At 46.2% G+C, this 27,271-nt stretch overlaps 1 protein-coding gene across 5 annotated transcripts in view; it reads left to right on the top strand.

Moving 5' to 3' along the window:
- KIF1B (kinesin family member 1B) overlaps window positions 1-27,271 on the top strand; it is a 166,038-nt gene that overhangs the window by 40,717 nt on the left and 98,050 nt on the right. For 3 of the 5 annotated variants that reach the window (XM_060258932.1, XM_060258931.1, XM_060258933.1), the window contains exons 2-8: window positions 1,449-1,525; window positions 6,730-6,909; window positions 11,799-11,864; window positions 18,979-19,157; window positions 21,496-21,607; window positions 23,428-23,505; window positions 24,155-24,220. In XM_060258932.1, the coding sequence (XP_060114915.1) occupies window positions 1,449-1,525; window positions 6,730-6,909; window positions 11,799-11,864; window positions 18,979-19,157; window positions 21,496-21,607; window positions 23,428-23,505; window positions 24,155-24,220 (758 nt within the window). Of the gene's footprint in view, window positions 1-1,448; window positions 1,526-6,729; window positions 6,910-11,798; window positions 11,865-18,978; window positions 19,158-21,495; window positions 21,608-23,427; window positions 23,506-24,154; window positions 24,221-26,276; window positions 26,295-27,271 lie in introns of all 5 variants that reach the window. The other 2 variants (XM_060258929.1, XM_060258930.1) reach the window with 1 other exon arrangement.

Here is a 27,271-nt window from a genome sequence, read left to right as displayed (position 1 = left end):
ATTTATCTCATTACATATTCTCAACCCATTTTCATTTTATGTATTCTTGTTTTCTAATGGCAGACTAGAATGATGTTTAATATGTATAGATTAATGTTGATAAGTTGATTGGGTGGACTACAAGTTGGATATACATGTCCTTTTGCGATTCACCTAGATTTGCAAAAACACCATTTGGCAGAGAATTTTATTACCTTTTATGCTATCCAGACCAAATGGCCTAGCCACACTGTTTTATACGACCATGTGACCAGTTAGTTTGCCAGACTGCTAGTATTTCAGGTCACAATACCTGATCCCCTCGTCTGATGAAGTGTGCTTCAGAGAGCGCACGAAAGCTTATGTTCTGAATAAAAATTAGTTGGTCTTAAAGGTGCGTCTTGACTCCTGCTTTGTTCTGTTGTATTGCTTGAAAGCTCTTACCATCCATGTGAGGGGACTGGGTGAATGAGAGGGATACCGAACTGTCCTTGGCATCCATCAGGGCAGTGTTTTAATCCTCCCCAGCATCTGTCTTCTCATGATGGAATGGAGCCTGAAATAGCAGCATTTTAGAGAGCCATGTGAAGAGCACTTATCTGGCAGTAAGCCTCATTGACTAGACCAGACTAAAATTCGGAGAAGACCTTCTTTGTGATTTCTCTCTCATCATGCTTCAGAAATTGCTGAAGTGAACATAGTTGGACTGGCTTTCTATCAAGCATAATTAAAATTTGAATGTGCCAACTTTTTTCCTGCCCTGTTCCTGTATCTCGAAGAGCTGCTGAACAGAGATTCAAGTGTTGTTGTGTTCTCCATCATTTTATGGCCATGCTTGGAATAGTTTGCTTACAGTTTGCATAGCGTTGTACAGTCCTTGTGTTTGCTACTAGGAGTTTGTGTGGAGGATCGGTTATTTCTTATTTATCATTAGCCACAGGGTAATGGTAAATCACTGTCTGGGGCAGTGATGCTCTGTATTCTTGGTGCTTGGGGGGCAACAGTGGGAGGGCTTCCAGTGTTCTGGCTCCACTAGTGGACTTCCTGATGGCACCTGGTTTTTTGGCCATTGTGTGACAGAGTGTTGAACTGGATGAGCCATTGGCCTGATCCAACATGGCTTCTCTTATGTTCTTAAGTGGAGAGAACAGGCATTCCCAAGGGTATTCAGTGAATGCATGATTGATAAGTGGATTTAAGGCAGTGTAAGAATTCATATCAGTTACCTTTGGAATACAATGGCAGTATTTTAGTGAGGCTCTCGCAACCCTTCTTATTTTTAATTGTTCCTTTTTAGTATATTTATAGGTGACACTTGACGTGCTTTATTTTGGAAGTACCAATGTGGCAAACTTAACACGTGCTTTGGTTGTGCCTTTTACAGAGTTTAGGTGTTGTAAGCTCCTTCTTCTGTTTTTGGTTTTCCCAGAAGTTCTCGGATAATGAATATACGTTTTTGTTTGTTCTAGGCATACTCAACCCAAAGAATCCCAAGGAACCAGCAAAATCATTCAGCTTTGACTATTCCTATTGGTCGCATACCTCGGTAAGTTCTCTTCCTGTTTTGCAATTCGTGCCTTCGTCAAGCTCCTTTCTGAAGGTGGAACACAAGAGGATCTAATTGGGGACTGAGCTCTCTGCAGCTGCTTTTCCCACTACAACTGTGTAGGGCTTTTAGCCCTCTAAGTTTATCTATGTTTCATCTCAATAGGTTTAAGTGCTTTTTCCATCCTGGGATCAGAGCGATTACATTCCAAGTGATGGAAAGCAAGTGTGTCTAGAGATGACAAAGCACTGGCCCAAGTAACTGATGGAGTGGAATTTGGACAACAAACATTTTCCAACAGTGAATATCATTTGTTAAGAGAGGAGAATCTTCCTTCAGGAGCACTTATGACTGGGATGGGATGGAAGTTTTAATTCCTGGTTTATTAGGGAGGCAGGGAAGTGCCTGCTGCTTCCTGCTCCACCCAAAGTCATAAAGTTCTGTCTCTTCCAGGCCGCATCCCTTGTGAAAGCCAAACCTCTGGTCTTGCTGACTTCCAGTAATTGTTGGGCTTTACCATTGTGGCTGGGGTTTTCCCCCCTTTCTTTCAAGGGGAGGGAGAGTGAAACGAGGCTTTTCTGATTTCCAGCAGCTGTAATCTTTGATAATGTGCTTTTTTTGTCTGCTTGGAAGATGCCTGATGGGCCTAGCAGATGACTTTTCTTGGGCCAAGCTCTGAGGGATGTAAGCATGGGGAAGGAATTTTGTTCTTAGGCTTCCTCATCCTGAGCAGTGAAATAATAAGAGAGGCACGCTGTTCTGTAGTGTGCAGTCAGCACATAGGTAAGCCCAGGCAGGCTTTCCTTGAAGGTCTTATAAGCATGGTTTAGATCAGGGGTGGCCAAACTTGCTTCATGTAAGAACCACATCAAATGTACATCAGGTGTTTGAGAGCTGCAGGACATGAATGTCAGATTTTGAGGGATGGGAAGGGAAGGAAGGAAGGCAAATAGATGGGGGGAGGGAGGTGGGAGGGAGAGGTAGAAAGAAAGCAATTTTAAATGCATTCTCTAAGCAACCAGGTGGCTTGGCTTGAAGAAGTGATTTGAAGAGAGAAATGCCTTTAAAGAGAGAAATGCCGGGGCAGTGGGGGCTTCAAGAGCCACACAATATGTGTGAAACAGCCACATGTAGCTCCCAAGTCACAGTTTGGCCACCCCTGGTTTAGATGCATCACTAAATCATAGTTTGGTGATTTATGAATGAGCTTGGAAAGAACCCTGAACCTCTGTGCTGATTTTTTTCTGCCTTCCCTCTAAGTATGAGTTGGTTATTGACTGATAGGAAGTTCATTCCATCTGAACCAGTAAACTCTGGCTTATGCTTGGCCTGTAAACTAGGTTTGCAATTGGTTTCCAGTAACCCGTGGTTTGGATGCAACAGCAAACTGGCTTGCCAAGAACCGGGCAATAAGTAACTAGTGATATGAGTCAGGGCTTGCTCAGAAAATGCCAAACCAAGATTCGCTGTAACATCTGAACCATGCCCTTGTGTTCTGATAGTCAGAAAGTCTTGAATAAGATTTTGCAAGCAGTTAAAGCCATTGAATAGACAGGGGTTCCGGGAGCCTAAAACTGGCACTTGGGGAAACACTTAAGAGGAGAGAATTCTGTGTTTTGAGGCGAGGCTACAAAGAAGGCCCTTTCTCTGGCTGCCCCCACCTTCAGAAACAATGCAAAAGAACAATGGCAGCACAATATATGGAATACAAAAATATCAAAAATATTGTCTTGAATAATTTGTACAAAATTAAGTATATTATATTATGTCATATAATGAACAGCATACAAAAGTTGGCTTATGAGGAAGCTGCAGGAGCAGCGGAACGCAATCAAAACCGGTGTTTGCGTGAAGGCAAGAATTTTTCCTTCGGAAGCCAACAAGCAACGGAGGGACTCCTGTGGAACTTTGTTGTTGAGTCTTAGTGTACTCTGTTTGGAAAATTAAGAGACTTTGAGGGGTCCTCCCTGAAATACTGTACTTGAGACTCTTGTTTGGCTTTAATTTCTGAATGTATGCTTACTTTTGTATGCTGTTCATTATATGACATAATATAATATACTTAATTTTGTACAAACTATTCAAGAGTGTGTCTTGCACAATATTTTTGTACCACCTTCAGAAACAGCAGTTGCACCGAGCAAGGCCTTGAATCAACTATTTGGCTTTGATCACCTTAACTAATGATCAGATTTGTATGGGAGTAGGAGGCCCTTCAAATACCATTCTTGTAGGACCTGCACTGAATGGATCGATGACCAGTGAAAGTCACTGTAGGCCCGGTAGGCTTCTCTGCCAACCAAGACTACTTCTGCTGGGCTCTGAACCAGTTAAAAGCTTCTGAACTATCTTCAAATGCAGCCCCTCATAAAGTGCATTTTGCTGTGCAGAGAATGGATAGCAGCGGCCGGGTCTTGCTTCCCAAGGGAAGGCTGCAGCTGGTCTGCCATACCAGGTTGTTGAGGACAGCTAGATTCGCCAGCAGCTTGAGGAGGCAGCAGTGCGTATTGCAGACTTGCCCTCACTCAAATAAAACTATGTTTCTGTGCTTCATACACCTACCTACATGTGTGTTGCACTTATCCTCTCCCTCCTCCTTTCCCATGGCTTCTCTTAATGGAGCAGTAACTCCGTTTTCCACAGAGAGCACGGCAGGACAATCATCTTGTTAATCTGCTCCAGTTACTCCTTGAACAGGGAAACGTTCCGCTTGTCAGCTGATGTACCAAGATTATGTCATGCTGTACGGCCCTCCTTTAAAGCAGGAGTACTAATCTTCCCTTTAAACTTTGCTGCCTTCTAAAGCTTTTCATATGCTGTATTGCTCCTAAATGGAACGGTAGAATGTAATTGCCACTTAACCAGGAGCATCTGGTATTGGTTTCCACTGTGGCTCCCTTGATGGTTTGAAATGCCTCGTGATTTGTCTGATAAAGGGACACTGGGGCTTGTCCAGGCTACCTAGTCTTTGCCCCCAAACGCACCATGGCTAGCTTTTGGTCATATGGAAAGAGGGAAAGACACTTCCCACAATCAGTAATCTTCAAGTCACAAGGCAGATCAGTGACGATGTTGCAAAGTGGGATTCACCCATGAGTGTACCTACAGTGCATAGAAATTCGTAGCTGCATTGGTGTTTACAACATCAAGTTCTATTTCCTGGGTTGCTCTCTGTTAGAATTGGGCTTCCTCCTCTGTTAGAATTGGGCTTCCTCCTCTGTAAAGATTTCAGCAGCTAATGAGTTTGGATTTGCTGCCCTGCCTCCCCCCCCCCCCCCCCGCACATTTCACTTAGCATTCCTTTTCGATTTAAGTGCCTAAGTTTGAATTCCTCCAGCTGCAAAATGCTTCTATGTTAGGCCTTCTCAACAAAATAAAAATGCATCTTGAGATGACTCAGGTTCCCTTTCTTCCAGTCCTGCTCATCTGTCTGCTAACTTGCAAAAGGTATTCACTTGTGGCAGCATTCCCTATTTGGCATTGCAAATTAGCAAGATTCTTTTATAATAGAGGCTGGGAAGTAAACTTGGACAGCTGCACAAGCTGATTAATTTACATGGCTGGTAGCATTTTACAGTGGGGTATTATAAGCAGTCAGCTTAATCCTTGAATCATAAAGCAATAGAATATTCAGAGACCTAAGTTTTCCACTTCCCCCAAGAGCAGCCTGTTGTTGGATGATGTTATATCCAGTTCTAATGGGAACACAGTCCAGTGTCTCCCGTTGGGTAACCGGTTGGGTTGTGGAAGAACATTTTAAGCATTATGGTACCTAATGAAGTATCTTAAATCTTGGCTTGACTTCGTGAACGAAGATTTAAGAAAGGTGCAGTAGTCCACGTCTGCTGCAGGCTCGCTGGTGGCTGACAAGACCAATGCGGGACAGACAGGTCCAGCCACAGTGGCTGCAGGGAAAAGTCTGATTTGGGGTTGGTGCTGTAGCAGTGTGATTCTTCCTCAATCTCCTTTTGTCCTCAAGACCAGCTATGCGTGCGTTCTCAAAGGAAAAGACAGCCTGGTGGATGGTGTGCCTCCATGCTTTGCGATCTGAGGCTAGGTCAGACCACTGGTGATGGTTGATGCAACAGGTACCAAGGGATTTCTTCAAGGAGTCCTTGTACTTCTTTGGTGCCCCTCTATTTTGATGGCCGGTGGAAAGTTCGCCATACAGGGCAATCTTGGGAAGGCGGTGGTTTTCCATCCTGGAAATATGCCCTGCCCAGCGCAGCTGTGTCTTCAACAGCAGTGCCTCGATGCTTGTAACCTCTGCCCACTTGAGGACTTCACTGTTGGTCACAAAGTCACTCCAGTGGATGTTGAGGATGGTGCGAAGGCAGCGCTGATGAAAGCGCTAAAGGAGTCGCAGGTGATGACGGTATAAAACCGTCTTAAATATCCCATTCACAAACGTATGTTGTGATGGACAGACCACTGCCTTGGTGCGTAAGAGCTCTGGTTAATACGAGAAACATGGAGGGTGAAGTGGATTAGTGGTATAGCCCTTGTATGGAATACAGACTGTCCAGGTTCAATCTCAAGAGCCAGTTTGGTGTAGTGGTTAAGTGTGCGGACTCTTATCTGGGAGAACCGGGTTGGATTCCCCACTCCTCCACTGGCACCTGCTAGCATGGCCTTGGGTCAGCCATAGCCCTGGCAGAGGTTGTCCTTAAAAGGGCAGCTGCTGTGAAAGCCCTCTCAGTCCCACTCACCTCACGGGTGTTTGTTGTGGGGGAGGAAGGGAAAGGAGATTGTGAGCTGCTCTGAGACTCTTTGGAGTGGAGGGCGGGATATAAATCCAATATCTTCTTCAAGAAAGTTTGGGGGAATTAGAAAAAAACCCTCTTCTCTCCATGAAATCCTGGAGAGTGCCTCACAGTCAGAATAGACAATACTGAGCTGGATGGACCAGTTGTCTGGCTTCGTATAATGTAGCTTCATATGGCATCTGTAGTTATAGAACCTCAGGTAGCAAGTTCCTTGGGGAACTCTGCTTCTGGTTGAAGGATACATTGGGCTGTATGGACCATTGCTGCATTAGCTTTGATTCCACAATGGTGATCTTTGCCAGCCTTCACAAATTTAGCTTTTTCCAAGCTTTTTCCAAGCTATCCCACAATGTTTGAGTGTCCCCCCTCCCTCCTGGGGCAAGTTGTTTCATTTAAAAAGAGGTCCTTTCTGACATTTAGTTTTTCTTATCTCCGCAGCCTGATGATCCGTGCTTTGCATCTCAGAATCGTGTGTACAATGATATTGGGAAGGAGATGCTGTTACATGCCTTTGAGGGCTATAATGTATGTATCTTTGCATATGGCCAAACCGGAGCTGGGAAATCCTATACTATGATGGGAAAGCAGGAGGAAAACCAGGCAGGGATAATACCACAGGTAAGAGCTGATCTTAAGGTGCTGGTGTGCAAATGTGTTTCTATCTGTTTTGTTTTTGCATATGATATAGCTGCTCGATGCTTGCAGGAGTGCCTAATTTCCATTTTTAGAAAGCTTCAGCAACATAGCATTTTATAATCTTTAGTAGAAATGCATTTGGAGATGTTGAACATGCAAAAAAGTGCTGTTCGCATTAAAGAAATCTTTCTACCAAAAGCTTCCAGGAGCAGAAAACCTCTCAAAACCAGTGCTAAAAAAGCAGCACTAGGGAAGTCTGGCCTCTATGCCCTGTTGGGCCGTCCAGGGCAGCTGGGTGGTCACTGCGTGAAACAGGATGCTGGAACAGATGGAATTCTGGTCCAGTCCAGCAGGGCTGCCTAATTACCCCTCCCCATGCTGTTTTTTTTTTTAAACTTACTAGATTTGTCATGCTTTTTAACTGTGAAGTCCTAACGCTGGTATACAATGTTTAAAACGGAAACATGTTTTTAAGCTTTCATTTGGACTTCTTTAACTTTGGTTTGGGACTCAGTTTTGCTGGAGCCCACCCTCCCCCATGACCTTATGACTTATCTTCCCTACACAATTTTGTTAACTATTAAACCAGCCCAGAGCCAGTTTGGAGTAGTGGTTTAGTGTGCGGACTCTTATCTGGGAGAACCGGGTTTGATTCCCCCTCCACTTGCAGCTGCTGGAATGGTCCTAGGTCAGCCATTGCTTTCGTAGGAGTTGTCCTTGAAAGGGAAGCTGCTGTAAGAGCTCTATCAGCCCCACCCACCTCACAGGGTGTCTGTTGTGGGGGAGGAGATTGTAAGCCGCTCTGAGTCTCTGATTCAGAGAGAAGGGCGGGGTATAAATCTGCAGTCTTCTTCTTTGTCTCCTTCTTCTCTCCCTCCTCTTTCTCCTTATCTTTTGGTCTCCAAAAAAATGACTCCCCAAACAAGCCTGCCATAAGCGAGGAGAAGCCAAGTGCTATTTTCTATTTCAGGTGAAAAATCCCATGGACTGTGGTGGCCTCTCACAGCACAATATAATTTGGCTGTTTCTCCCCTGGCCCTGGTATTGAACCATTTAAGCAAAGCCGAATGTGGGCTGACCTCCTCAAAGAAATGCATTTTGCTGATGAGCTGTTTTGACTTTTATCATTTTCCTTTAGAATCAGCAGCAAAGTTCCTGGCTCTGCGCTCCCGGTGTAAAATAGCACAAAGCCCCGCTCTGTGCTGATAGCAAAAACATATGCGCTGCTGACATCTGACAGGGGTTTGGTTACGGTTTGAGGTTGCCCCTGGGTTAAGTGAAATGACAGCCAGATGTTTTTTGTGCTGTTGGGTTCATGTGTCCAGTAGGAAAGGAAGCCAGGCATATGGGGCACTGAGCATTTTGTATGTGGTTAGAGCCCCCACCCCAGCTACCGCATTCTGGTCAGAGGCTAGCCCCTCTTAGGGCAGGTTGCAGTAAATCACAGTTGCTAGGTTTGTATCTAAACCGATTTTAGGCAACCTGGGAATCTGATATATAGGGAATCTAGCATATGGCTCTAAATTTGCTGGTGCTGTCGTTTTTGACTGTCCTTGGAAACCAGGCTTAAAGCGGTTTACAGTGATATAAAGGTAAAAGTTGCCCCCTGTGCAAGCACCAGTTGTTTCCGACTCTGGGCTGACGTCACATCACGACGTTTTCATGGCAGACTTTTTTACGGGGTGGTTTGCCATTGCCTTCCTCAGTCATCTACGCTTTACCCCCGACAAGCTGGGTATTCATTTTACAAACCTCGGAAGGCTGAGTCAATCTTTTGCCGGCTACCTGAACTCAGCTTCTGCCGGGATCGAACTCAGGTCGTGAGCAGAGCTTGGACTGCAGTATTGCAGCTTTAACACTCTGCACCATGGGTCTCCCTTTACAATGATAGAAAAAGCAGTAAAAGAACAGTTAATACTGAAATAGCAGACCATAAAATGTTAGGCATTAGAAAACCAAGATAGTGTCCAAGTTCAGAATGGCATCGCTATCTCGTGGGATGCGTGTGAAGGAAGTGGGAGTGCCAAGGTAGAACTGTTGCTGCCCTCAACCAAATGCCTGGTAGAACCTGAGGGACCTCCTTTCCCCATATATGCCCCGGAGGTCGTTGCGATCGGCTACGCAAAACCTCCTGACCACCCCTGGCCCAAAGGACGTCTGACTTGCCTCAACCAGGGCCAGGGCCTTTTCATCCCTGGCCCCTGCCTGGTGGAATCAACTCCCGATGGAGATCCAGGCCCTACCTGAGCTACTGCCATTTCGTAGGGCTTGCAAGACAGAGCTATTCCATCAGGCTTCTGGCTGAGGCAGCAGGCGTCCTATTCCAGCCATTATTCCATCAGTTGGCCTCCCTTGTAGCGACGTTGTGTCTTACTACAGTGCTGTCCTGCTATTACTACCATCATTTTAATCTGGGCCTATAATTGTTTATTCTGTGTATGATGTGCCCTTTCCCGCCTGTGGTGCGTTTTATTTAGTGCTTTTATTGTTTCTACTTGTTTAAATTTAATGTATTGTTTTAACTCTTGATTGTAGGTTTTTATTGTTATTACTGTATGTTGTGATCCGCCCTGGGCCCATTTACAGGAAAAGGTGGAATATAAGCCTACTAATTAAATACATTATTTTAAAAAAAATCTCTGCCTTACAAGCCTTATGAAACTGGAATATGTCCTGCAGGGCCTGGGTGGAACTTGGCAGAGGATTTGAACATATATGAACATATGAAGCTGCCTTATACCGAATCAGACCCTCAGTCCATCAAAGTCAGTATTGTCTACTCAGACTGGCAGCGGCTCTCCAAGGTCTCAAGCTGAGGTTTTTCACGCCTACTTGCCTGGACCTTTTTTAGTTGGAGATGCCGGGGATTGAACCTGGGACCTTCTGTTTACCAAGCAGATGCTCTACCACTGAGCCACCGTCCCTCCCAGGTTTCACCAGGTTGGGGCCAGGCCAGTTTTCATTTAAAGGAAAAACACCTAGCAGAATGAAGCTTCTAGTCCTTATGCCTGTGGATATGAAAACTTAATGTCTGTTTCTGTGCAAACTCTTAAGGTCACCAGAGCTTTAGGCAGGGCTTCTGCTGAGCTTTGAGATTATCGACCTTTCTTAGGTACCTTTTATTCACCCCAGACTCCCAACCACTGTCTTCAGTCATCTGCTATTTCCCCCTTTCCCCCGTGAAGTCTGCTTCACGCCACTAAATTTTCTAAGAAGCACGCAACTATTCTGTAGGTTGTTGTGTGACATGCGTGTGCAAGAAGGTTTGCATGCAAATGCAGCAGCTTGCCACTAATTGGACCTTCTTGCTTTGACTGTATAGATTTGCATGTAAGGAGCTGTGTGCAGGAGCATATATATGACTGCCATGTAGAACATCTGATAGATGTTGGAAGATGCCTGGTTTCTGATCCTTGTTCCCCTCTAAAAGGGAGAGAATTTTAAAAAGCTCTTCTTGGAAGCAGGGCAACGAAACAAATGCATTGCAGATCTGACCATACTTGAATTGTTTTGACTATCCTCGGCACAGACTTGGAAAACATATTCTTTTTAATAATAAAGCACTCTACTGGAGAAGACTATCTAGGGATGTGTGTCCATATAAACTTGCCTTCTCACTTGTGGTAGCTTGAAGTTCTACATGCAGAGTGTGTGCGTGTTTGTGTGTCGGGGAGCATAAGAAAGTAGTATAGAATTGAGACCCTGGCTGTGTTCAGCCTCTTCTGATCAAACAAGAATGTGACGATTCATATGAACACATGAAGCTGCCTTATACTGAATCAGACCTTTGGTCCATCAAAGTCAGTATTGTCTTCTCAGACTGACAGTGGCTCTCCAGGGTCTCAAGCTGAGGCTTTTCACGCCTATTTGCCTTGAACCCTTTTTATAGTTGGAGATGCCGGGGACTGAACCTGGGACCTTCTGCTTACCAAGCAGATGCTCTACCACTGAGCCACTGTCCCTCCCCTGCTCTCCAGGGTCTCAGGCTGATGTTTTTCACACCTATTTGCCTGGACCCTTTTTTTGGAGATGCCGGGGATTGAACCTGGGACCTTCTGCTTCCCAAGCAGATGCTCTACCACTGAGCCACCATCCCTCCCCTGATTCAGCATCAGTCTTTGCTTATTCTCAGTCTTCAGAACTCTGTCCCCTCATTCTGACTGAGGATCTCTGCTCGTGGGTAGCAAACAAACCCACGTTGGTGGCAGCGTTCAATTCTGTATACCACAACAAATTGCTGCTGGAGCCTACGCACTTCCTAAACAAAGAAGTCTGGGTGCCATGGAAGGGAAGGGGTTTTTTGAGCTCTGGGCTGGGTGAGGGAACTGGCTTTTTCTCACCAAAAGCAAGCTGCTAGCTTTGGATCCCTCTGGATACAGTCAGTGGGTAACTTGGGGTTAAAGAGATTGTTGAAAGGAACCTCTAACTCTTACTTTCCTTTCCTTGTGCAGCCGTCTCTTGGAACTTTTTCAGACAAACAGATGAGCTCAAAGGATTCCTTTCCTAAAGATATGCAGAGAGATTTCAGTGCTTTTACAGCTGGGCCCTAACAGTCTTAATCACCCTTCCTCTTGGAGTCCTGCCCCACCTTTTTTTATGTTTTGTGCAGCCGGTCCCTTCTGTTGCTGAAGGGTATTCTTTTGTTTTTGTTTTAATGGCACAGATTAATATTAGTTGAATTTGGCTTCAGTCGACTGCCTGGTGATTTGTGTGTGTATCTGGAAGGGGAAGATGAAGGGAGAGCAGCCTTCCGGCCTGGCAGTCTGTTTCGGGGGGTGCAGTGGAAGCCAAGATCTATCCTGGCATTTCTGTCGCAGTTGTTTTCCCCCTGTATGTTTTTGCAATCTGAATCTCTCTCAATCTCTTTCTAGCTCTGTGAAGAGTTGTTTGAGAAGATCAACGACAACAGCAACGAGGAAATGTCTTACTCGGTGGAGGTGAGCATAAGGAATCCGCTGACTTTTCCAAGATCGCAGTTCACCGTCACCTCGGTTTTATTTCCGGAATAAGTGAGGCCATTTTAAGGCAGATCGGAGCCCTCTTTAAACATTGCTCCCTGCAGCCCACTGTGGCATAGTGGTTAGAGAGTAATGGGCTCGGACTGGGAAGATCTGGGTTCAAGTCCTCCCATGCACCATTAATGCTAACAGGATGAGCTTAAGCCAGTCACACTCTGTGTTTGATCGACCTTGTGAAGTGTTTGGGAAGGCAAGTTGTAATGCAGGAGATCTGTGGACTCTGCCTTGAGGTGCTTAGAGAAAGGGCAGAATAAAAATATGATTAATGATAATAATAATCCTCTGTCCCCTTGCAAATATGGGGGGGGGGAGTGAATAGGAAAGGACCTTCTGACTTGAGTTTCCTGAGGGAATCTTAGTTCTCATAAGTTGCTAAGCTAAAAACAAAACATGAGACAGAAAGTGTGTGAACTGTGGGAAGAAAAATCTCTGAAATGATTTGCAGCTCTCTTCATAAGTATCGTCAATCCTAAAACAGTCTTTTTAAAATCCATCCTTGCTCCCTGGAAAAACCCCTTGAATGGAGCATAAACGTAAAGGCCTGATGGAAAACAAGCTTGCATTTGTTGCCAAACCATATCAGCTGGCAACAAGACTAGCAGTGTTGTGTGGGTGTCATAGTGAATTTTCTTCATGCCTGATGTTTGGGGCAATGTCCATTGGACCTTTGGATTTGTATCTGAGCCATACAACTGGTTCCTGGATTCATGGCTGACTGTGCTGCCCTTTACAGTCTTCCTTTTCTCATTCTTTCAACAAAAGGAGAGTGAAAGTTGAAGCTCCTCCCTGGCTGTTTTCTGTAATCCCGGTGGAATGCAAAGCACATTCCAGGATACTGCTTTAGAATCCTTAGATAGAGGCTGTCTGTATCCTCTGTGGAAAACTGCTGAACTTTAGTTCAGTGATTCCCTAATGATGAGAAAGACAGATAAAGAATCCTGTGAATAGAAAGCATAATTCTGCAGAAGAGGCTGTCTGCCACATTTTTGCGTGGTCCTCCGTTTTGGGCTTGTCTCTATCCAGTTAGTTTTTATTCAAATGGCAGGGCGATTATTTTTTCCTGACTGTAGGTTTGGATCAGTTTAGAGCAAGGGTCCCTAAGACCCTGGCCGTGGACTGGTCCCGATTTGTGGTCTGTTAGCAACCGGGCTGTAAGTTGTATATTGTTTTATTATATATTGCAATGTAGTTAGAAGACTATGACATTGCCCCCCACTCCAAATTTCAGAGTCTCAGAGCAGCTCACAATCGCCTATATCTGCTTCCCCCACAACAGACACCCTGTGAGGTGGGTGGGGCTGAGAGGGCTCTCCCAGAAGCTGCCCTTTCAAGGACAGCTCTGCGAGAGCTATGGCTGACACAAGGCCATTCCAGCAGCTGCAAGTGGAGGAGTGGGGAATCAAACCACCTTTTTTGTATCTCCCCTCCACCACTACTGCGACCCTCAGCCCCACTGTTTTCCTGCCTCTGTGTCCCAGCCCTGGTATTCCTTGGAGGTCACTTAACCACCACACCAAACTAATAGAAATAAAGTGCCAATTGTATCATCCTGAAACCATCCCCCCTCCCCTCCCAGGAAAAAAATTTCTTCCACAAAACCGGTCCCTGGTGCCAGCAAGGTTGGGGACCACTGGTTTAGAGGCACAGCCCAAGCACTGGCCCTCAGAGAATACTGCCTGCTGCATCCCAAGGAAGGTGCACCAGTAGCAGGGACCACGCTCTGTGCAGCTCAAAGGCAACTAGAAAACCAGACCATGACAAAAAAAATTAATCTTCTAGAAGCGATACAACATTTATAACAACATTTATAAAGCAGAACATAAATATGCATCACGCAGCCTTTGTTGGCATAACAAGACAACACCGTATGGATAACAATAGAATCTGTGGTCAAAAAGAACATCTTCTCCTGGAAGCATGGGAAAAGAATTTTGCTACAGATTCTTGTTTGAAGGCTAATAGTAAAACGATCTTACGGTCCTCAGATTGACCCTCCAAAGAGTGCAAAAAAGGCTTTAAAAAAAAAAAAAGCATGAAGATCATCATAGAATGTACAATTCAGAAGATGGTGATTATCCAGGTCAATTATTGCTAATTGAAACATAAACACAACCTTTATAAAGTAGAATAAACTCAAATTGCATGAATTGCTGTTTTGGCTTGCCTCCTTTCCACTTCAGACATCTAATTAACAGTGACTCCTGCAGAATATGAGGGCTGGGGGTAGGTAACTGGGGTATACTCTAGATCTCTTGAGTTTTAAGAGATATGTACCTCTTAACTGGAAAAATAAATATAAATTCACTGCCACAGGAGGTGGTGGCGGCTACAAACATAGACAGCTTCAAGAGGGGAATGGATAAGCATATGGAGCAGAGGTCCATCAGTAGCTATTAGCCTCAGCCTACTGTTGGAACTCTCTGTCTGGGACAGTGATGCTCTGTATTCTTGTGCTTGTGAGGGGGGCACAGTGGAAGGGCTTCTAGCCCCACTGGTGGACCTCTTGATGGCACTTGGGTTTTTTTGGCCACTGTGTGACACAGAGTGTTGAACTGGATGGGCCACTGGCCTGATCCAACATGGCTTCTCTTATGTTCTTATGTGACACAGAGTGTTGGACTGGATGGGCCGTTGGCCTGATCCAACATGGCTTCTCTTATGTTCTTCTATGACACAGAGTGTTGGACTGGATGGGCCATTGGCCTGATCCAACATGGCTTCTCTTATGTTCTTATGCTTGTTCTCAGAGGTTTGAGGCATGAGAATTGGCCCATCAATGCCTTTTAGATGCAGTGGCTAAACAGAGCTGCTGTGTTTAGACGTAATATGTAGTGACAAATGTTTGGAAGCTGCAGCTAGTGCAGAATGCTGGTTGGGGCCATCTATCTGTAGGATAGGTCACTGATAATATAGCAAGTGCACTGGCTGCTGATCCAGTCCTGAACCCAATTCAGGGTGTTGGTTTTGTCTTTTAAAGCCCTACATGGTTTGGGATGGGGTGTTTAAAGGACTGTCTTCTCCCAGGCATTCCTGCCCAGGAATTAAGATCATGTGGAAATGCCCTTCTGACCACCCCACAAATTAAAGGTGCCCATTTGGGACGTACGGGAGAGCACAATTCAGGGTGTTGGTTTTGTCTTTTAAAGCCCTACATTGCTTGGGATGGGGTGTCTAAAGGACTATCTTCTCCCAGACATTCCTGCCCAGGAATTAAGATCATGGGGAGATGCCCTCCGGACCACCCCACAAATTAAAGATGCCCATTTGGGGAATATGGGAGAGAGTCCTTTTTAAGTGGGCACCCACAATTATGGATCCATCTCCCCAGGGGAAGCGTGCCTGGGCCCCTTACCGTTGATCTTCAGGAAGCAGTCGGAGGACAGTTTTATTTAGGATTGCAGCTTGAACGATAGAACTTTTACTGTTGGCCATTCTAATTGGGAGTTTTTAAACGGTGCCTTTTATGGGCTTTATAACTTGCTGTTTTTGTTGTGGTTTTCACAATGTTTTATTTATGCCGTAAGCTGCCTTGAGTTTCACAAGGGAGAAAGGTGGCTGACACATGGTTTAGATAGATAAGTAAGTAAAGTAAGTAAGTAAATAAGTAAGTCGCCCCCCTGAGCCACTTGTGGGAAGGGCGGGATACAAATCATAAAATAAATAAATAAATAAATGGTTATTTATTTAATTTCATTAGATTTGTATCCCACCCTCCCCTTATGGGCTCAGGGCGGATTGCAACATTTTAAAATCAACAATTCAACTTAAAAAGCAAGACAACATGACAAAACGGCAATATACCAACTTGCAGAACTATAGGCCAGTCATCCAAGATTCATTTATCATGTATTTTTTAATATAAATATATATCTGAAATACCGTTTGCTAGGTGGCAAAAATGGGGAGGGGGGAGCCTTAGCTGTTTGCTTGTGAGTTTTCTTGTGGGCATTAGGAAAACAGGTTTGCTGGTCCGGAAGGATGTGCATTTGGCTTGATCCAGCAGGGCTCTTCTGACGTTCTTAGTGAATGGCAACCTTGGAACGCTGATGGGTACTCTGACTGCTACTTTTCCATGGGCTGGAAATGCAGAGACAGAAAGCATCTTTAGCAGCGATGGCAGGAAGTGCAGGTGTGTGTTGTAGCCAGAGGGTTCTGAGTCTCTCTGAGCCAAAGGAATGCTCTGAATGTGGGTGACCGGAAAGGAGCATAATGGATGAGGCCATGCCTGAACAAACTAGTTCTTCCTCTTAAACTCAACACACAATGACAACTTCCAGGCTGCCAGCCAAGTCAGCATTTAGAAGGATGTGTATCCAGAGTTGGCAAGCAATGAAAATACAGCCTATGTAAAAATAGCACTTTGTGGGGTGCATTTGTTCCATATGTTTAGTCAGGCCTCCTTTCTTGACAGACAAATGTGTTGCTTCTGCTAAATTCCTTTAGACCCGCTGAATCAGCTCTGTGGAGGGGAGGGGGAGGGGAGCAAGTTTTGATTTGGGGAACATGGAAGCGAACGTGCAGTATAGAACGTCTCTGGCAATTGCAAGCAACTGCTTCCCCAGTATAACTTCTGGCTGTGTCTTCAGAACAGCATTTTATAAGAAATAGATATGGCAGTAACAATAACAGAACTGACTTTCCCACTTAAGCTAGGGCTCTAAAATGCAAAGCTGTGAGGGGTTCCTAGTGAACATAAGAACATAAGAGGAGCCATGTTGGATCAGGCCAGTGGTCCATTCAGTCCAACACTCTGTGTCACAGAAGAACATAAGAGAAGCCATGTTGGATCAGGCCAGTGGCCCCTCAAGTCCAACACTCTGTGTCACATATGTTGGATCAGGCCAGTGGCCCCTCCAGTCCAACACTCTGTGTCACATAAGAACATAAGAGAAGCCATGTTGGATCAGGCCAGTGGCCCATCCAGTCCAACACTCCATGTCACATAAGAACATAAGAGAAGCCATGTTGGATCAGGCCAGTGGCCCATCCAGTCCAACACTCCATGTCACATAAGAACGTAAGAGAAGCCATGTTGGATCAGGCCAATGGCCCATCCAGTCCAACACTCTGTGTCACATAAGAACATAAGAGAAACCATGTTGGATCAGGCCAGTGGCCCATCCAGTCCAACACTCTGGGTCACACAGTGGCCAAAACCCCCCCAGGTGCCATCAGGAGGCCCATCAGTGGGACCAGGACACTAGAAGCCTTCCCAGTGTTGCGTCTCCCAAGCACCAAGAATACAGAGCATCACTGAGAGATCCATCAATACCCTGTGGCTAATAGCCACGGATGGACCTCTGCTCCATATGTTGATCCAATCCCCTCTTGAAGCTGTTTATGCTTGTAGCTGCCACCACCTCCTGTGGCAGTGACTTTCGTGTGTTAATCCCCTTTGGGTGAAGAAGGACTTCCTTTTATCCGTTCTAACCCGACTGCTCAGCAATTTCATGGAGTGCCCACGAGTTTTTGTGTTTTGAGAAAGGGAGAAAAGTACTTTTTTCTCTGCCTTCTTGATCCCATGCATAATTTTGTAAACCTCTTAACGTGGTGGGACCTGTAGTCCCAATGGATGGTCAGAGCTGGCTGTAATCTGGAAGGAGGAATGACCGGATGACAGAGCACGTGCTTTGCAAGAAGACGACCCAGTTTCAGTTTCTGGTAGCTCCAGTTAAAGTATCTTGGTTAGCTGGTAGTCAGGAAAATCTTTCTCAGTAGTGGCCCTGGAGAGCTGTTGGCAGTCAGAACCAATAACAGGTGATCCTGAGCTAGAGGGACCAGTGGTCTGAATTTGAGAAGGCAGCTTCCTGCTTTCATATATCTTTACACTTGGGGAAGTTGGGCACAGAGGCTGATGCTGCAGTTGGTGCCACACCACCATTCTTTTCATTTCACCGAAATTAGTCATGCTTGTGTTTGTGAAAAGTGCTGATGGCAGCTGATGGCCAGAGAAGAAAGAAGTGTTTAGGGAGAGGATTCTAGAGGGCGAACGCACGAAGGGGGAATGAAAATAGCAGGGAATTTTGAGTGAGGTGCTGAGACTCTCAGGGTTGTGGGAATATGGCCGCCAAGGCAATGATGATGATAATAATAATAAATTTTATTTATATCCCGCCCTCCCCGCCAGAGCAGGCTCAGGGCGGCTAACAGGTTTTGACGGGTGAGAAGCGGGAGGATGGTCCTCTATATGGGTTACAAGGAAAGGGATATTTTGAGGTTGTAATCACTGTTTTCTTCTACTTCAAAAGTAGTGATGAACATTTTGAGTGTCTAACCTTGGCATCTCCGGGGTGGGCGAGTCCAATCTATTTGACTTTGTCCCTTGCCAACATGTCACTTGAGTTGTATAAAAGTCATCCTAGAGGTCCCTCTAATGAATAAAGTAATACTGTGAGAGAGTTTTGTTACCTTGACTGCTGCTTGAAAGAAACATGGATGTACCAAGAACCCAGGAGTGTCTCTGCATATCTGTTACTTACTTGTAGAAGTAATACCAGCGAAGCTCACCGCGACCCAGCCTGAGCAAGTTTCCCAGGGCGCATCTACAAACCCCTTTCCCCTCTCCTCACTTTTCCATGCACACTTTGACTGGAGAGGCTTGTGCAGTGATATGTGAGCTGCCTGCCCCTAGCCCTCCAGTAGAGAAAATAATTTTTCATTTGTCAAGATGTGAACAGTGAAGTGAGCTACTCCGTTTCTGTTTCTGTGAAACTGGTATAAACCCGTGTTTTATTTTTAGACACCGATCTAGAGAGTGCTTCTGTAACTCTTTTGGCAAACTATTTTTGGGTATATATTGATTCCTTTTGTTCTGAAATTTCGTGAATGCGAAAATGAAGCCACCTTGGATGCGGGATTTTGTCTTAACAGGAGAGATCTCTCTTAAGTACACGACAGCATCTGTATGGCCTAGTTCAGCAGTATTGCTAATCCTCTTATGCGCTCTGTGTCGCTCATTCATTGAAAGACATTCAGTTGGGGTTTTCATAAAGAAGACTTGAGGTTTAATTTGCTTGTACATGTCTGCTTTCAGGTCAGTTACATGGAGATCTACTGTGAGAGAGTAAGAGACTTGCTGAACCCCAAGAACAAGGGAAACCTTCGCGTTCGGGAACATCCTCTGCTCGGGCCCTACGTGGAAGACCTGTCCAAACTTGCCGTCACTTCTTACACTGATATCGCAGACCTCATGGATGCAGGAAACAAAGCTAGGTCGGTTACGGGATACGTCATACAACTGACTAAGGTAGTTTTGGAAAGGGAGTAGGCAGGCGGACAGAGGAAGATAAGTATCAGTCACACTGGCCTATATGGTGGAGGACCTGCCTACTTTAGGGACCGTCTCTCCCCACATGTTCCCCAGAGGGTACTTAGATGTGGAGCGCAAAATTTACTATCGATCCCTGGGCCAAGGGAGGCTGAAAATAGCTTGAGAAAGAGCCTTCTCAATTGCTGCCCCCCCCCACATTGATGGAACCAACTGCCTGAGGAGGTCAGAGCCTCTGCAGGACCTTCCCCAGTTCCACAGGGCCTGCAAGACAATATTATTTCAGATAGAGCCAGTTTGGTGTAGTGGTGAAGTGAGCGGACTCTTATCTGGGAGAACCGGGTTTGATTCCCCACTCCTCCCCTTGCACCTGCTGGAAGGGCCTTGGGTCAGCCATAGTGGTTAAGTGAGCGGACTCTTATCTGGGAGAACCAGGTTTCATTCCCCAATCCTCCACTTGCACCTGCTGGAATGGCCTTGGGTCAGCCAGAGCTCTGGCAGAGGTTGTCCTAGAAAGGGCAGCTGCTGGGAGAGCCCTCTCCAGCCCCACCCACCTCACAGGGTGTCTGTTGTGGGGGAGGAAGGGAAAGGAGATTGTGAGCCACTCTGAGACTCTTCGGAGTGGAGGGCGGGATATAAATCCAATAGCTTTCAACTGAAATTGCTAATATATTAGCTCTAAAGGATGCCTAAGGATACTGAACGCCATCTGTAACTAAATGGTAGTTAGCGCCGGATTGTTTAAATCGTTTATATTGCTTTAACGGCTTTAATTTAACGTTTAATTTAACTGTTTTATTGTGACTTTGCTGTGTATTGTGAGCTGCCCTGCGCTTGCTTCAGCGGGGAGGTCGGGATACAAATCAAATAAACTAAGCTATTTAAATAGAACCTCCAGATTCAGAGGCAGAAAGGAGGGGGCAAATAGCGGAGGGATGTTGCCTTCATGCTGTAGGCTTTCCTGTAAGCATCTGGTTGGCCACTGCTGGAAGCAGGATAGCAGTCTAAGCGGACCTTTCGTCTGATCAGCAGGGCTTCTTAGACGCTCCAGGACCATAGTCTAAGCCGACAGAGGTTGAGAATGTGTGCTGTGAAGCCTTCTAGGGGCCCCCAGTCTTTTTCATTCCACAAGGAGCTTTAGAATTCTGATTCGGGGTGGTGGACACAACCCCGGAGTGGCTGCCACGAGAGGCGGAGCCTACCCCACAATGGTTGCACCAGAAGGTGGAGCCAAATACAGAGACAAAGACCAAATGCAGGGGAGAAGCAGAGTAATTTTAAAAATACACAAGGAAAGAAGAGTGAGAGAGAGTAAACAAGCACTGTGATGGCAGCTGGTTGTTGAACGATGTTATTTTAATCTCCATGGTCAATTGGGTGTTCAGTGGCCAATCAGAAGCCCTGCTGGACCAGATACCCACCTGGCCCCATCCACCATCTACAAACACTTGATGGGCACCATGTTGGGAACGCCCTGCCTTACTTGGTATCGAAGTCACCCTGTATGTGCTGCTGTGCCTCACTTCTGGAGATGTGGTAGGATCAGAGAGGAGGGAGCTGGAGCAAGGGAAGATGGCTTGAGCGGGGCATAGAGGCTGGAAGACCCCGTTCACCTTTGCGGTTGCCTCTGGGACTTCCAGCTTTTCCGTGCATGGCTGCTATGTTCAGTGCTTGTACGGAGGGACGGTGGCTCAGTGGTAGAGCATCTGCTTGGGAAGCAGAAGGTCCCAGGTTCAATCCCCGGCATCTCCAAAAAAAGGGTCCAGGCAAATAGATGTGAAAAACCTCAGCTTGAGACCCTGGAGAGCTGCTGCCAGTCTAAGAAGACAATACTGACTTTGATGGACCAAAAGTCTGATTCAGTATAAGGCAGCTTCATATGTTCATATGTTCTTATACACAGAACAAGCATAGACTTCTTGGATGAAGTCCTGTTTTCACTCAAGTATGGGATTGCTTATCAGTTAGCATTTCAGGAAAGACGTGGTGCCCGCATAGAAGTTGCTTCTAGGCCTTTCCAATTCAAGAGCAAAGCGGGCAGCATGGTTTTGTAATCAGCCTGATCCTTACCACTGTAATCCAGATACATTTTTTTTTTGCAAGGTATAGACTGTTGGGAAAAGTACAGGATGTTGAAGAGACCAGTAATGAATAAAGTGGCTATTTCTGAAGGTTTTTTTTTTTAAGTGCTGGAGCTGGCAGGCTGTTTTGTAGGCCTCTTGTGTTTTCGGGGAAAAAAAATTGAAAATCCATTCCCCCCCCCCCCCCCTTTTCCCTCCCAAGGACGGTCGCTGCTACCAACATGAACGAAACCAGCAGTCGTTCTCATGCAGTGTTTACCATTGTCTTCACTCAGAAGAAACATGACCCCGAGACTGACCTTTCCACCGAGAAGGTAGGACATCTCAGGGTTGGGCTGTGGGAAGCAAGCGGGGCCAGGGGGATCCTTGCGGTTAATCAGACACTCCCTGGAGTGGGGAGGCATTGAGCGGGGCTTCTTTCCCATGTGTCTAGAGACGTGGGATTGGACTTCATCCTAATCTATGTAGCAGAATCACCTGTTTTGTGTTAGAGAGCTTTGTTCTTTCAGACATGCTTTTGATGATCGTGTGTGTGTGTGTGTGTCTGTTTTAGCTGAGCTTTTCCTGGGATGTGCGTTTAACGCAGGCAGAATACTAGGCTTGAGGGTAGAAACGGGGAGGAGGAACTCCGCAACCTAATGAGAAAGGGAAACCAAATCGCCCTCCCTGTACACAGAAGCGTCAGTGTTTCTGCTTGTCAGGGCTTAACTAATTACTGGCTCATTAGCTCTCCCTTATTCCGCATCCTCCCCGTTGGCCTGGCTCCATTTGGAGGCTTTGATACACAGGCCGGTTTTTAAGCGTTGCATTCTCGTTAAAAGGGAGTGGACTGTCAGTGGGGAGGGTGGGTGGGAGGAGAGAAGCTTCCTGGCCTTAAATACCATTTTAGAACACACAAAGGAAGAGAAACTCCAGCGCTGCGTATTATTTCAGGACCTGTCAGGTTCGAACAATAGAGATTTATCCCGCTGTATACAAAAGCCTGAGCAGTGCGCTGCCCCCCTCTCCCTCTTGCTTCCTGTCCCCTCTGGTGTGTGTGCTCCGCAAAGTGATGAGAGCGCAGCTGTCTCACTGACTTATCACAGCTAGGGTTGCCAACCCTCCAGCCCAGGTGGGGGTTCTCCCATTGTTACGGCCTTCTCCCTGCCTGCAAATGCCCTCCCCCCAACGCAGCGTGATGACATTACCTGAAAGTGACATCATTGCGCTGCTATGCTCTGTTTTTTGAGCAGAACTCTATGATGAATTTGAACTCAAACCATAGAGTTTTGCCCAAAAACTAGAGTGCTACTGCAGTGCGATGATGTCACTTCCAGCAGAAGGTCCCAGGAAGGACTGAAGAGCCCCCTGCCGGGAAGTGGGTTGGACCTGGGAACCCCAATCACAGCCCAAAAATCAGAAGCACAAATCGTCCCTCTGGCCTCCTTTCCAACCCCAAATCTGAATCTTGTACCGGGTGAACATATGAAGCTGCCTTCTACTGAATCAGACCCTCGGTCCATCAAAGCCGGTATTGTCTACTCAGACTGGCAGCGGCTCTCCAGGGTCTCAAGCTGAGGTTTTTCACTCCTATTTGCCTGGACCCTTTTTAATTGGCGATGCCGAGGATTGAACCTGAGACCTTCTGCTTACCAAGCAGATGCACTACCACTGAGCCACCATCCCTCCCCTCCCTCACAATCCTGTACACCATATAAACACATCCAATAAGCTTGTTGTCATTAGATGTTTATTTTTGCCTACAGTGGTTACGTATGTGTACATTCTGGTTATGAGAGATCTTTTTCTTTCCAACATGGGATGGGGGTGGGGGATGGATGGAGGGAGGGAGGTAGGAATATTGGGAAGCAAGGCGGAGCTACGTGTCCCTGCTCTGGATCCCTTTGCAAGAAACGGGGGTGGGGGTGGGGCTCTTGTGCAGAGACTTCCTGCTCGCCGATGGCATAAGCCCCGACATCCATGTAGTTCTGGAGGTTCTGCAGGTCATGCTGACTTCTTTCCCATTTTCAGACCTGCCTCTGACGTGGTGTGGGTCACTCTTGTTTTGTCCACCTGTGAATGTGCTTTCACTTTGGAATCCTAAGGGATCAGACAAAGACATTGGCTTCTGTTTTGACTGGCCTTCTCTCTTCAGGTTAGCAAGATCAGCCTTGTGGATCTTGCAGGGAGCGAGAGGGCAGACTCCACTGGTGCCAAAGGGACCCGATTAAAGGTATGTGTTTCTATAGCTGGGCTTTGCCAGGCTGTGGGCAGCCTTTAGAAAGAGGAACCATAGAATATTTCTTGTGGGGGGGAGTCCTTGCTGGGGAACAGCGCATTATGCCTTTTCATTATGTGTGCCTACCAAGTCATTGTGAGAGGTTAACCTCTGCATTTCTTGTTTGGAACTTTGCTTGCCAAGCAAAGAATTGGCTGCAAGCATTGGAGTGTCTGTTGCACATAGAGTCCCATCCGCACAGGCTCTCTTGCTTGCGGAATCCCACTCATGAAAACATGGCATCGTTTATTGATACTCGGAGAGTGGTGTTCCTTCTCCTCCCTGCAGAAGGAAAGGGAGAATATAATCTGCATCTCTGGTTTGATCCAGCATCTATGCCACATAGGATCCAGTGGTACAGATTTTCTGTTCTGGGATGCAGAATGGAAACGGAATGGACCGTCCTTGGAATGGACCAAGGATGTGAAACACTGGAATTCTCGGTGCTAAAATAAACACACAAAATTTAGACTGAACCATTAATAATAAAGGAAAGAGATTCGATACGTTTCAAGCTGAGAGGATGGCAAAGGCATCCATTTTTTTCCAAGTGTGTGTTTGTATTTGGGCAACCTCGGCCTCAAACGTCTGCTTTCCGTTCCAGGAAGGAGCAAACATCAACAAATCTCTCACCACGTTGGGAAAAGTCATTTCAGCCTTGGCAGAAGTGGTAAGCCCAAACTATTTCAATGATTCCTTTAAAAAAAAATAAACTTCACAAGGCCACTCAAGTCATCGAAAGAGAGGACTTCCTCTGGAGGGCCTGGTGTGTTCATAGCGTGACAGCGCTTATCTGATACGTTGCTTTATCACAGGGGTGGCCAAACTTGCTTAACATAAGAGCCACATAGAATAAATGCCAGATACTTGAGAGCCACCAAACATTAATGTCAGATATTTGAGAGCCACAAGGAAGGAAAGCTGGAAAGAAAGCAAATATAGATGGGGAGGAGGACAGAGGAAGAAGTGGAAAGAAAGCAACTTTAACTGTAGATGTATTCTCCAAGCCGCCGGCTGGCTTGGCTTGGAGAAGTGATCTAAAGAGAGAAATGCCTTCTCCAAGTTAGCCAACAGTGCAGTGGGGGCTTTGAGAGACACACAATATGTGTGAAAGAGCCGCATGTGGCTTCTGAGCCTCAGTTTGGCCATCCCTACTTTATCAGTTTTGTAAAGGCCTTTAAAGCTGTGCAATATTAATGATTTTTTTTTGTTTTAAAAAAACTTGGTAGGTTTGTTAAAATATTTCCAAAGGGGTGCTGGCTGTAACTGCCCAGTTTCTTCCTGGCCTTAAATACCATTTTAGAACACACCAGAGAAGAGAAACTCCAGCACTGTGTATTATTTCAGGACCTGTCAGGTTCGAACAATAGAGATTTATCCTGCTCTGTACAAAATTCATGTGGGGCTCTTCCCTGGAGACAAGCAGAGAAAGCCACAGGAGGTTTCAGAGCTGCTGGTTACCTTCTGGGTTTCCCTCCCCCCCCTCTGCTTATCTTACCACCCCTTAGCATCTGATCCCTTCCTCCTCAATCCCAAGGGAGAACTAACGGCTAAAGGAGAAGGAGAATCATTGGAGAGAAAGAATGAATGGGGGAAAGCACCCAGCCATCTCCCTCAGCCTTTCTGCCTCTCTTCCAGGGAAATGTTCAGCCAGCAGTCTGGCATCTGTATACTTCTCGCATGATATGAGTGACATGTGGCTGGGCTCCAGCGTAACCCTCATGTGAAATGGTGCCCAGCCCTGGAGATACCTGTGTGCACGCAGGCCCCTCCCTGTCTACCCAGCTGATGCTCCAGTCCTCTTCCTGCTCCTGTTCTCTTCTCCTTCAATCAGGCCCTGGATGGTTTTCACAGATGCCATAAGATTTGGATTACATGCCATTTTGCACCTCAGAAAGTAGTGTTTGTATATGGAGCAGTTCCTCAGTGGAACAGGCTTCCTCAGGAGTTGGTGGACTCTCCTTCCTTGGAGGTTTTTAAGCAGAGGCTAGACAGCCATCTGACAGCAGTGTGGATCCTGTGAATTTAGGGGGAGGTGTTTGTGAGTTTCCTGCATTGTTCAGGGGGTTGGACTAGATGACCCTGGAGGTTCCTTCCAACTCTAGGATTCTATTAGGAAGAGCTTCCTGACCATTCGAGCACTTCCTCAGTGGAACAGGCTTCCTCCTTGGGAGGTGGTTGGCTCTTCTTCCTTGAAGGTTTTGAAGAAGAGGCTAGATGGCCATCTGACAGCAATGAAGATCCTGGGCATTTAGGGGGAGGGGTTTGTGAGTTTCCTGCATTGTGCAGGGGGTTGGACTAGTAGGCCCTGAGGGTCCGTTCCAACTCTAGGATTCTATTAGGAAGAACTTCCGGATGGTTAGAGCACTTCCTCAGTGGAACAGGCTTCCTCCTTGGGAGGTGGTGGGCTCTCCTTCCTTGGAGGTTTTTAAGCAGAGACTAGATGGCCATTCTATTAGGAAGAGCTTCCTGACCATTCGAGCACTTCCTCAGTGGAACAGGCTTCCTCCTTGGGAGGTGGTTGGCAATGTGGATCCTGTGAATTTAGGGGGAGGTGTTTGTGAATTTCCAGCAGGGGGTTGGACTAGATGACCCTGGAGGGTGCTTCCATCTCTATGATTCTATGTTTCCTGATCACTGGTGCCTATTTCAATAACCTATGCTCCCTTGCTCTACAAACTTATTTCTACATTCTTCCTTTCTTCTTTTAATGCTTCCAAATTTAGGATAACTGCACCAGCAAGGTATGACGGCGGTGGGAGCAAGGAGCGAAACAGTCATCTTTGGTGACTAAGCTTTGGTAGTTTATAGACCCCGGTTCCTTGAGGGTGGGAGAAGCCAGGAGCAGGGATCCATGGAGAACTGGGGCTCTACAGCTGAGGGTGAATTCTCACTAGTGTAACTTTACAGTGAGAACGGCTGTCATCTCTCAGTATCGTGTGGCCAGCCTACTCCAGTAAGGAGCCGTAGACTGTTTAAATGCATCTCTTTCTCTTGTATGTGGCTCTTACAAAAGATTGCAGTGTTCGCTCAGCCGAGGATTCACACCTACTTCAGCAATTCTGCAGTATCAGGTGTCGCCAAACGGCTCACGGTGCCTGAAGGAAAAGAGAATTTCCATGTCAAAAGCATGACGTGTATCCCTGATCTTGACTTAACATGGGTTTTCCCTATTGTAGAAATAGAAATAGGACACGTGTCTCCTTGCAGCTTAGAATTAAAATCTAGTTTAGCGAAGCAATAGGAGCTTCGGTTGTGGTGAATAACCATTAGAGCTGAACCACGTCAAATGAGGGAAATCCATGATCTGATCTCCCAGTGTTCTTTTCAGTGTTACGAAGCAGTTCCCAGAGAGTGCGTTCACGTGGGGTTCTGCCATACGCACCGCATATCATTCAACTCTTTCCCCTGTGGTGCTTTCTTAATATGTCACTCCTCTTACTGGTGTTGGGAAAACTGTGAAGGGAGGGGTGGTCAAACTCCCCCCCCCGGAAACTTTGCATCCACCTCTGGCTGCTTAACATTGCATGTACTTTGGGAGAACTTTTGTGTGGGTTTCTCACGTAATGCTGGTTTAGAGCCTTTATTGTCCAATAAAACTGTAAGATTGTGCTTGCCTTCTTGTTGCAACGGTAGGGCTCTCAAGGCCAGCAGTCGCCTTATTTATTTGATGCTAGGGTGATTTGCGTGTGTAGCACATTGCTGGAACTCCTGCTTTATG

Source organism: Heteronotia binoei, chromosome 18, assembly GCF_032191835.1.
Source record: "Heteronotia binoei isolate CCM8104 ecotype False Entrance Well chromosome 18, APGP_CSIRO_Hbin_v1, whole genome shotgun sequence".
In the NCBI taxonomy this organism is placed as follows: domain Eukaryota; kingdom Metazoa; phylum Chordata; class Lepidosauria; order Squamata; family Gekkonidae; genus Heteronotia; species Heteronotia binoei.
The sequence above is the reverse complement of the archived record's forward strand: the minus strand, read 5'-3'. Positions and strand labels throughout refer to the sequence as shown.